This window comes from Loxodonta africana, chromosome 8 (genome assembly GCF_030014295.1).
Source record: "Loxodonta africana isolate mLoxAfr1 chromosome 8, mLoxAfr1.hap2, whole genome shotgun sequence".
In the NCBI taxonomy this organism is placed as follows: domain Eukaryota; kingdom Metazoa; phylum Chordata; class Mammalia; order Proboscidea; family Elephantidae; genus Loxodonta; species Loxodonta africana.
The window spans coordinates 46,010,114-46,020,766 of NC_087349.1; the positions used below are offsets into that span (position 1 = coordinate 46,010,114).

Here is a 10,653-nt window from a genome sequence, read left to right on the forward strand (position 1 = left end):
TTTTGTTTTTTAACTTCTTCAACTGAGTGCTAAAAATTTAAAAGATTTGCTTTTTTTCTGGTAGATAATGCATATAGCTGTGATCCAAGGATAAAAAAATTCAAGGAAGAAGAGAAGGCCAAGAAAGAAGCAGAGAAGAAAGCAAAAGCAGAAGCAAAACGGAAGGAGCAAGAAGCTAAAGAAAAGGTGAGATGACATTGGATAAAGTTGGACTTTAAACATTCATGAATTCTTTACTGTCCTGATCTATTATAAAGCCATAACCTGGGAACAGAGAATTGGCTCCTACTCTGAATAGAATCATGACAGGTTGGTACACTTGATAGAGGATTCTTCCTTAACACTGAATTTATATTGAGTAACAACATGATGTCTATGTAAAATCCTTTAATTCTATGCTTATTTGTAATACACCTTGTTTTACCTTTTCTAATAAATGTAGAACTTTCCCAAGATGTTTTTCCCAGTTCAGCCTTCAGTCTTAAGTTGAAGTGTGTTACTTTTTTCTAATTTATTAAAAAGTTGATTTTTTTTTAAATTGTACTTTAAATGAAGGTTTATAGAACAAGCTAGTTTCTCATTAAACAGTTAGTACACAGTGTTCTATGACATTGGTTAACAACCCCACAACATGTCAACACTCCAAAAGGTTGAGTTTTTTAAATAAGATTATAGAACATTTAGAAATTCAAGTTTTCTTACTGAAATGATTTTATTCCCCATTATTAAAGCAAAGACAAGCTGAATTAGAAGCTGCCCGGTTAGCTAAAGAGAAAGAAGAAGAGGAAGTTAGACAACAAGCATTATTGGCAAAGAAGGAGAAAGATATCCAGAAAAAAGCCATTAAGAGGGAAAGACAAAAACTTCGAAATTCATGCAAGGTATGTCAGACTGTGTGGTTGAACAAAAACTAGGCCACAAGTAAATCAGGTTGTTGACTAAACTTTTTAAAATATTTCTTTTCTTATACTAAAAATACTATACGGGTATAATTAATCAGTTGTACATTTTATCTCAAAATGTAAATTTATTTGTAGATGAACTCATTTTTAAATTTTGTGGGTGCATTTTTCAGTATCCAACTCTTAATTTTTTTTAATACTACCACCATGCCATTACCAAACTTAAAAAAATTTTTTTTTTTTAATATCCTAATACCCTGTCCACATTCACACTTCCCTAATTTTTAATACCCTGTCCACATTCACACTTCCCTAATTATCTCAATATTGTCTTTCTATAGTTGGTTTGGGATCAAATTAAGGTCAGTACATTTAAGGCTTCAGTTATTATGCCTCCTAACTATGTTTCTGAAGACCCTCTTATTCTACGATAGGCCATCTACCATTGCCACCTTGCTATTGATTTGTTGGGGAAACCACATCATTTTTTCTGTAGAATGTCCCACAATTTGGTTTTGGCTGATTGCTTCATATGGTGTAAAATTAATTTTTATCTTTGTAAAAAATCTACCTTAGAAGTTAAACTTGTGTTGTTTTCAAAGACCTAAAGGTTCTCATTTGTGTCTAGATCAAGGGATATGATTTGAATGAGCACTAGTAGTTTGCATTCAAATACACCCTTACTAAAAAAATATTGACCAAAAACCCGAGAAGCTTTGGAATGTATTTTTGTCTTTACATTTTTTAAACTGCTAAAGTCAGGGAGTAGTATTGTTCCTTAAAACAGCACAGACTCAATAAAGTAATGAAATCCCAAGCTATAGTAGGGACTGACATATATTAGAGTTGTCTACTGTACTGTTGTATAAATTCAGCAAGTACGTATTTACTGTGTATAGAAGAATTATGTCATCTTTCATGTGTTGTCCAGAGGCTCTAGACACCAGTACATACATATTAATACGTTAACAGGCTTTGAAAACCAAAAAAAAAAAAAACCCACTGCTGTCGAGTCGATTCCAACTCATAGCAACCCTATAGGACAGAGTAGAACTGCCCCATAGAGTTTCCAAGGAGCGCCTGGTGGATTTGAACTGCCAACCTTTTGGTTAGCAGCCGTAGCACTTAACCACTACGCCACCAGGCTTTGAAAGAGGTTAGTAAAAATGCACGCATTGACAGTTCTTCAGGATTTTGGTAAGCAGGAGGAAAGTCAAAATGGAGAAAATGAAATATTTTCCTCAGCTATCACCTGGGTAGAAATACTTTTCAGAAGGATACAATGTATCACAGTGATAAATAGCACTGGACTCAGGGCAAGCTGCCTGAGTTTGAAGTCATTCATCCCCTACCACTTAAAAGCTGTGGGATCCACAGGAGGTTACCTTAGCTCCTTTGTACCGCAATTTCCTTGCCTATAAAATGGTTAGGGTTCCCTGGGTGGCGCAAATGGTTAAGCACCAGGCTACTAACCAAAAGATGTCTGTTCAAACCCACCCATGGATGCCTTAGAAGTAAAGCCTGGCAATCTGCTTCCAAAAGGTCACAGTCTTGAAAACCCTATGGAGCAGTTCTACTCAGTACACTTGGGGTTGCCATGGGTTGGAATCAACTCAATGCCAACTTAACAACATAAACCAAAAACTAAACCCACTGCCGTCGAGTTGATTCTGACTCATAGTGACCCTATAGGACAGAGTAGAACTGCCCCACAAGTGTTTCTGAGGAGCGCCTGGTGGATTCAAGCTGCCGACCTTTTGGTTAGCAGCCAAACCCTTAACTACTACACCACCAGGGTTTCTAACTAACAGCATAAAATGGCTAAAATGATACTTAAGTCATAGAGTTGTAAAGATTAAATGAGATAATATATATGTGGTATTTGGCACATTTGACATATAATGAGTACTCAACAAAAACCTTAAAAAGCACAATTAGAAAATAGAAAGCTTGAATAGTTCTTAGAGATGTGATGCATGAATGAGAGTAAAAGTTCTTGCATTTGTTGACTTTATTTTATTGCTCCTTCCCAGCATGAATTCATTTATTCATCATAAATATCTGATGAGCACTTACTGCATGCCAAACAGTTATAATTGATGGGTATACAGTGATGACATAGTCCTTGCCTTCAAGGAATCCACTGGTTAGTGATGGAGATAGACAAGTAAATAAGTAATTCACATACTTCAAGATGAGTGCTAGGATGAGAACGCATGTAACAAGGTAGTCAAGGAAGGCTTTGTGGATCTAGTAGGACTTACTATTCTAGTAGGTAAAGCAGTATGTACAGGATTAGAGATGAGAGTCGTCAAGGAGCATCGAGAGAATGCACAAATCCAGAGAAATGCGATTTAGAGAGCAAAAGGCAGCTGAAGAAGTAACAGGAGCCAGTACTCGAAGGACTTCATATATCTTGCCATAGAGTTTAAGCTGTGACCCTGAGTTGTTTTTGGTTAGGGTCCTAAGAGATCAATTGGGAGTCTTTTACCATAATCCAGGTGAGAGAGGACTACAACCTGAACTACTGTGGGAATGGAAAGAGGTAGAGGAAATGAAGATACTTAGAAGGTAGAATAGGCTACAGCTTGTTGGGGGGTTGATCGTATGTTGGAAGTAATGGAAGAATGAGGGCATACACCCCAGTTTCCTGCATGGAATACTGCATGGGTGATAGCATCTCAATGAAATAGAAAACAAAGGAAGAAGAAAAGGCTTGGGAAAAATGAATTCAGCTTTGGGTATGTTGAGCCTCTTATGACACTTAAGGGAAATACTCAGTAGGAGGGATGGAGTTTAGGTCTGGAGTTGAAGAGTGGTATTTTCATAGCATTATCTAAATCTCAATGGCACTAGAAGCCATGGGAGGAGTGGATGATATCACCAGGGAGACAATAGAGAATGAGATGGGTGGAGGCTGGGGCCCTTGCAGACACTAATACTTATAGTACTAATAGGGGAAGAAGAGCCAAGGAGGAAGAAAATCAGTAGTGCTTTTGGAAGCATAGGAAAGTGTCAACAATAAAAGGAGCACTAGCACCTTAGCGAGAGCCAGATTGCATGGATTAAGGAAGCAAGGACAATGGGAGACAGTGTCAGCAGCACCTTAAAGAATGTGGAAATACTTCCGAAATACTTAAATTTCCAGGAACATTATGGTGTTCCATTCTGAGCATAATCAGAATTTTTGCTAATACCTCCTTTTCCTTGACACACTGTATTATCTTTTTCTTTAATTTCACATGTAAAAATTTCACTAGATTTTACAGTTCAGTAAATACTGATAAAACAGCCAACCTACCAAAGAGATGTTAATTTGAATGATCATACAGAATTTCTTGATCCTAGTGGATCTCTGAGGAATCATCCTGACTTACAACATCCAGAGGTCCACCATACTGTCCGCTTTTTCCTGTTTGCTCACCTGCCTCTTGGTAGTGCCTTTAATTGCTAGCTGGTCAGGGAATGTGATTAGTGATGGTCAGAAGGCCCTCATGCAGATTCACCTCCAGAGCGGCTTTGGAATGTTCATGCTCTGTAATTGTGTTTATGGATGTGTTCTTGTTGGTGGGTACAAGATGAAAATGTTTGTGTTTGTGCTTTCAGACCTGGAATCACTTTTCTGACAATGAGGCAGAGAGGGTTAAAATGATGGAAGAAGTGGAAAAACTTTGTGATCGGCTTGAATTAGCAAGGTATACCTATCGAACTGCTTACTGAAGTCTTCCTGTGTGCTTAGGGTAAAGTTTCATCTGTTTTTTTCTTTAGCTTACAGTGCTTGAATGAAACACTCACCTCGTCTACAAAAGAAGTAGGAAAGGCTGCTCTGGAAAAACAGGTAATAGAACTCATCACTTCTACCTGTATCTCACATTTAATTCTGTTTATATTATCGCTTTTCCCTCCCTCTTTCCCCACCTCACATATAAGCTACTAAGGGCAAAGAGATTCCACTTTGTGTCCCCTCACTTATAGTAAGTGCTATTGTTGAGTAAAATTAGATTTAGTGTGTGTGGTTGTTAAGATGTATAGTGTTCGATTTGTGGTATCTTGCATGTTAATCATAGCTTTTAGCAAAACTGTTAGAAAAAAATTTGATTATTCCCTGAGCATTTTCATAGGATAATATTTAGCACCAACAGATCTTTGTTCTTTCTAGTCTACACTTTTTTATTTTACAAAGGTCCAGAAATTCAATTCAGTTCAACAAGTATTAGTAGCTACTATGTGTAGCATTGTGCCTAGGTCCTTTTGGAGAAATGCCTAATGCTATTGCTGCCACAAAGGAGTTCATAAACAGGTTGAAGAGAAAAGGCTTAAGGTCCAAAAGGTAGAGAGCCCACAGTAAATGCTGTGGGTTAGATGGGGAAGTGCCAGCCCCAGATCTGAGTGGTCAGGGAAGACTCAAGTGTGAAGGGTTTGGAATGGCCTTGTTGAAATGAAGGAAAGGGGAGGGCAGTTCAGGTGAGGGAAACATGAACTATAAAATAGAAGTATAAGCAGAAAGTTAATGGGGAATAGATAGGAAAAGAGGTTGTTTAGAAAAAGTAAAGCTAGATTCCAGAATGTTTTTAATATTATGATGACCAATTTCTATTAGTACAGACCTTTGAATAGCAAGGCATTCAGCATTGTACTATTAATCTTGCATTTGTATGCAGGATGCATTAGATAGGTGGAAGTGACTAGTTACAAGGATGTCACTGTAAGGTCCTGGACTGTGAAAGTGGCAATGGGAACCAGAAGTCTTTCAAAGTTAGAGTTATTGGGACTTGGTAATTTATTGGTTTTTTTTTTTTAATGACTCGACGGCACTGGGTTTAAGGATTGAAGGGGAGAAATAAGTCAGAGATGACTCCAAGATAGCAAGCCGCTGACAGAAGAAACAAAGTCAAGGTTTTCTTTTTTTAATAGAAATCACCAGTGCATTTTGAAGGTGGCCTGGAAGAGACCATGTAAATGGTACAGCTTCAAGATAAAAGAGAGGCCACTCTGCTATGCCTTTACCCTTTTATGGAGAATAAATGAGATTATCAAATGTGGGTATGAGCTTAGAGGTTTGAAACGGCCTCATGGGTGAATACTAACCCAGTTACCACAGATGTGCCAGTGTCCAAGGCAAGTTAAAGTTGTATGATGTGAGTTCAGGGCAGGGCAGGCAGGGAGTGTTCTTGGTTCCCCAAGCAGCTGTGCAGCCTGGAAGCCAGAGTGAAAACCTGATGCTGGTTTTGGAGTTGATTTGGGATGAGTCTAGGGTCAGAGTGAGGCTAACCCTGAAAGTAGAGGACCAGAGCCCTAGCTAGAAAAGGAGCATGGAGTAGCAAGATGCTTTAAGTCCCTGACTTTGATATTTGTGTAGATAGAAGAAATAAATGAGCAAATTAGAAAAGAGAAAGAGGAAGCTGAGGCTCGTATGCGACAAGCATCCAAAAATGCCGAGAAATCAACTGGTGGAGGTGGAAATGGCGGTAAAAATTGGTCAGAAGATGATCTGCAATTACTAATTAAAGCTGTGAACCTCTTTCCTGCTGGAACAAATTCAAGGTATGGGTTTTACATAGATTTTTCTTCAGCACATATTGGAGCCTGGAGATAATGTAGACACGCATCCACGTGACAGCATTGGTTATAGCAGAAACTTCCAGAGATACGTTTGAGCCTTGACAGACTACCTTCCAATGTATTCTGTGCCACAGTGCAAAGTCTGAAAAGCAAGGTCCAATTTGAAACTTCCAGTCTTACCCATTACACCAACACACATATACATACATACATATATACATAGAGCAAGATGCTTCTTCAGTTTCTCAGGGAACTGGAGATCACGAGACATAAACCTTGACTGTCATGTTGGTTTATTTGGTCAGAGCTTCAGAGCTTGTGCTAGAGACTAGGTTTTGTGTTCTGTAGTTTTTTTTTTTTTGTAGTGGAGGCCACCTAATCCTCTGTTTTTGGTTTCCAGATCAAACTGGAGTTTATTTCAAAGCTAGAGTCCCTCAGGTTTGTGTTTAGAACTCAAAGAAACCTTAGAGGGCCAGCCTCCTTCAGTCTATAGATGAGGAACTAAGACTCTTTTCAAAATGTTTTATCTCCTTAAGTGATAGTATTTTGTTAAAATGGGAGTGTACACAATTGTGTGATTTTATTTGGTTTTATTGTACAATCTATAAATTTGTACAGACTTAAAACTAAGATTATATATAGTTGATTTAAACCTGAAAAGCAAAAACTGTAGTCCAGGCAATAGTAATTTGGAGTAGTAGCATAATTAATTAGACCACCAATTTGGAACTAATGCTATAGGTAATACACGTTAACCCTTCTGCTGTGAAAATGTAAGGGTCATTCTGGTTTTTTTTTTGTTTTGTTTTGTTTTTTTTCCTTAACCATCATTAAGCTGTAATATTGGTTGCTCTAGATGGGAAGTTATTGCTAATTACATGAACATACATTCTTCTTCTGGAGTCAAGAGAACTGCCAAAGATGTTATTGGCAAAGCAAAGAGTCTCCAAAAACTTGGTGAGTTAAGTTTTGAGAAATCCATTTTTTACCTTGAATATATACTTAAAAAAAAAAATCTCTGTAATTTAATGAAAGACTAAATGAGATGATCTGTAGTGTATTCATTTTTTTTTTTTTTTTCACTTTTCAGACCCTCATCAAAAAGATGACATAAACAAAAAGGCTTTTGATAAATTTAAAAAAGAGCATGGAGTGGTACCTCAAGCAGACAACGCAACACCTTCAGAACGATTCGAAGGTAATTAAATCTTGTTTTTTAAGTAAAAAGTGCTAGCCATGTAAGACCTAAGACATGATCAGATTGATGGACAATAAAATGTTTAGCAGACTAGAAGATATAAAACAAGCATTTTCAACATAGATTGACTTCAGCTAACATCATTAATAATAGAATATTGCAGTTCTTTCATATCAGATGCTATGAGGGGAAGGGCTGTGCTTTTTTTGCCTTACTGGATTTTACAAATCAGTGTTAAAAGATATTGGGGCAATTGGAGAAATAGGAGGGGACAAGAACAAGCAAATTATGGTACAATGTTCACACTTGTGGAATCCGATGAGTATACAGGAATTCTTGATGTCCTACAGGACATCAAGCCTGAAATTATTTCAGTTTAATAAAAAGGTAAAAGCTTAGGTGCCAACATTATCTTGGGGTTCTAGCTAATTGGAATATTCTGGACCGGCATTTTTTAAAGGAAGTGTCCTGCCCCATACGTGGGTCATGAATAAAAAATACCAGAGTATGTTATTGTTAGTTGCCATGGAGTCACTTCCAGCTCATGGCTGATAGATATTACTTTTAAAGCTTTTATTTATTTGTATGTGTTTGTTTTAGGTTGTGACATATTTTTCTTACTGTAAGTTGCTGACAAATTTTTTTTTTTGGAAAAAAGTGCTCTTCGACACCTGAGAGGTACCTTCGGTACCTTCATGGATTTGTCAGCCACCAGTCCTTTCTCCCTTAATCTAATCTCACATGTGCTTTGAACTTTAATCACAGTCCCAAATACATGTCTTTGGATTAACTGACAGTCTTGACTCTACACAACAACCTGTCTTCTCACATCCAGTTTTACCCGGACTCTTAGTCTGGTTTATTATTCCAAAATTTCCATTTGAAAGTGTAAGAAGAGACTTAATGTTCTGAAGAGGAAAAAAAAAATTCTGTGGTTGCCATCATCAGGGATGATTTGTCTGGGCTAGCCATTATTTTGGCTCTTCTAGTAAAGATAAAGTGGAAGATTCAGAACTCCTGGAGGGCAGTTCTAAAGGGTTTTATATTCTAAAGGGTTTTATTCTTCTCCTTTACACCTTCCACAAAATATACAACATTCAGATATTAGCACACTATTCTAGGCCCCTTTTTTTAATAACATTTGCTAACATTTTTCACGTGTACAATTTAGCAACATCAATTACATTAACCATGTTGTTCCAAGCCCTTTCTTGTGGGACTTATTAAGAAAGAGGAATTAAATGTGTGGTGTACAGGAGGCATCAGACCAATAAAAGGAAATTCAACTAAGGCTTCCAGGAATTTAAAAGCTGACTTTTAAGCTCCTGATCTGCCATCACATCCAGATACAGGCCCTATGCCTTGTTTTGAATAGGTTGGGTTTTTTTTTTTTAACTGTCACTTTTTTAAATTGGGAAATAACTTTGGTTTCTGGGCTTAACTAGATCCCACAGGATATCATTTTCAGACAGTAGTCAGACAACTGGTACTATAGGTGCTACTGCACTTTCATTGTGTGATAGGAAAAAATCAGGGGTTCGAACTGGTCCAGTCATGGCTAAGGAAACTAAATACGGAACAGACCTAAAGTTTTACAGTTTGACAGATTCAGCACAGTACACGGAACAGGAAAAATTTCAGGTCGAGGCCTTGGTACAGGAGACTCAGAAGAGGCATAGTGAGCCTTTCCAGGAGGCTGATTGGTGAAATTGGATTATTGGCAGGACTATAATAGAGCAATACACATTCAAACCAGCGCAGTCAGCTGCCATCTTTGAGCGGGGCAGTGCTGCTTCACACTGCTCAAAATCCAGGGGCATGAGATTTGATTGCTATTGATTGCTATGCAGCGCTTACACTGCCCTTATTCTCTAAGAAGGAGATTAAGTTTCTAGCAGGACTTCAACCCATAATTTTTCCCATGCTGGCTATCCTATCTTTCTGGTTCACTGTAACTTTAAAAATTTGGGTCTGTTCCAGTGATGCTTCCTTGGCCATGACTGAACCAGGCAGAAACAGTTCAAAGCCCTGGAAAAAACTATCTGCCAGTAGTCCATTAACAGAATAGCCAAATCAACTTTTTAACAACTTAGCATTCTCATTTTTCCTGTGGAAGTGGGCTGTGTATACTTAGATCATTAGAAAAATGAATGTATTTGTTTTTAATACATGTATGAGGTCTTTATTAAAGAAAGTAACATTAGCCATAGAGGTGCTCAGCATTGGTTCCATGAGATTTCAGTGAATGTGGTGAAAAGACCACCAGACAGAATACTGACTCATGTCAGCTTGACCCTATAGCACTCAAACCTTGAGCACTTAACTTTGATAGACTTGTTTCCTCCAGCGTGAAACTGCAATGGTTTCTAGGGTCTCACGCAGCTAAAAATTTCATAACTAAAGAGGTTGCTTTCTTCCCTTCCTTATGAGGAACTAGATTTATCAGAAATCGTAAATCATTTGTGATTATGTTTTTAAACCCAATAGTCAAACTATAAGTTTAAATCTGATTAAAAAAAAGTCTGGTGAGTAAAATATTAGGTTGTAAGACCAACGGTATAAAGCTTTATACTATGTTTAAAAAGACCTTCGGATATTTAATTTTCCGAGATGTGAGCTATCGTGTTTTTTTTCTCTTTTTCTCTAACAGTTTGAAGTTTATATGTCTGTCATAACTCTAAAAGTTACTTCAATATTACATATCCCAGATTTGAATGGGCACTTAGCAAGGTAACTATGCACCAAAAGACAAATCTGGGTAGGTGTTTCAAAACAATTCCTATCATTAGGATGAGATCTTTGAAATAAAAATTTTTCTTAAGCAGGTCCATGCACAGATTTCACCCCTTGGACAACAGAAGAGCAGAAGCTTTTGGAACAAGCTTTGAAAACGTATCCAGTAAATACACCTGAAAGATGGGAGAAAATAGCAGACGCAGTGCCTGGCAGAACAAAGAAAGACTGCATGAAACGATATAAGGTTACATATTT

General features: G+C 37.5%; 1 protein-coding gene across 8 annotated transcripts in view; it reads left to right on the forward strand.

Annotated features, from left to right (window-relative positions):
* Positions 1 to 10,653, forward strand: part of DNAJC2 (DnaJ heat shock protein family (Hsp40) member C2) — a 45,665-nt gene that overhangs the window by 28,529 nt on the left and 6,483 nt on the right. For 3 of the 8 annotated variants that reach the window (XM_064289892.1, XM_064289895.1, XM_064289896.1), the window contains 8 exons: positions 65 to 186; positions 732 to 881; positions 4,509 to 4,597; positions 4,671 to 4,740; positions 6,262 to 6,446; positions 7,300 to 7,421; positions 7,555 to 7,662; positions 10,485 to 10,642. In XM_064289892.1, the coding sequence (XP_064145962.1) occupies positions 65 to 186; positions 732 to 881; positions 4,509 to 4,597; positions 4,671 to 4,740; positions 6,262 to 6,446; positions 7,300 to 7,421; positions 7,555 to 7,662; positions 10,485 to 10,642 (1,004 nt within the window). Of the gene's footprint in view, positions 1 to 64; positions 187 to 731; positions 882 to 4,508; positions 4,598 to 4,670; positions 4,741 to 6,261; positions 6,447 to 7,299; positions 7,422 to 7,554; positions 7,663 to 10,312; positions 10,393 to 10,484; positions 10,643 to 10,653 lie in introns of those variants that run through there. The other 5 variants (XR_010322663.1, XR_010322662.1, XM_064289893.1 and 2 more) reach the window with 5 other exon arrangements.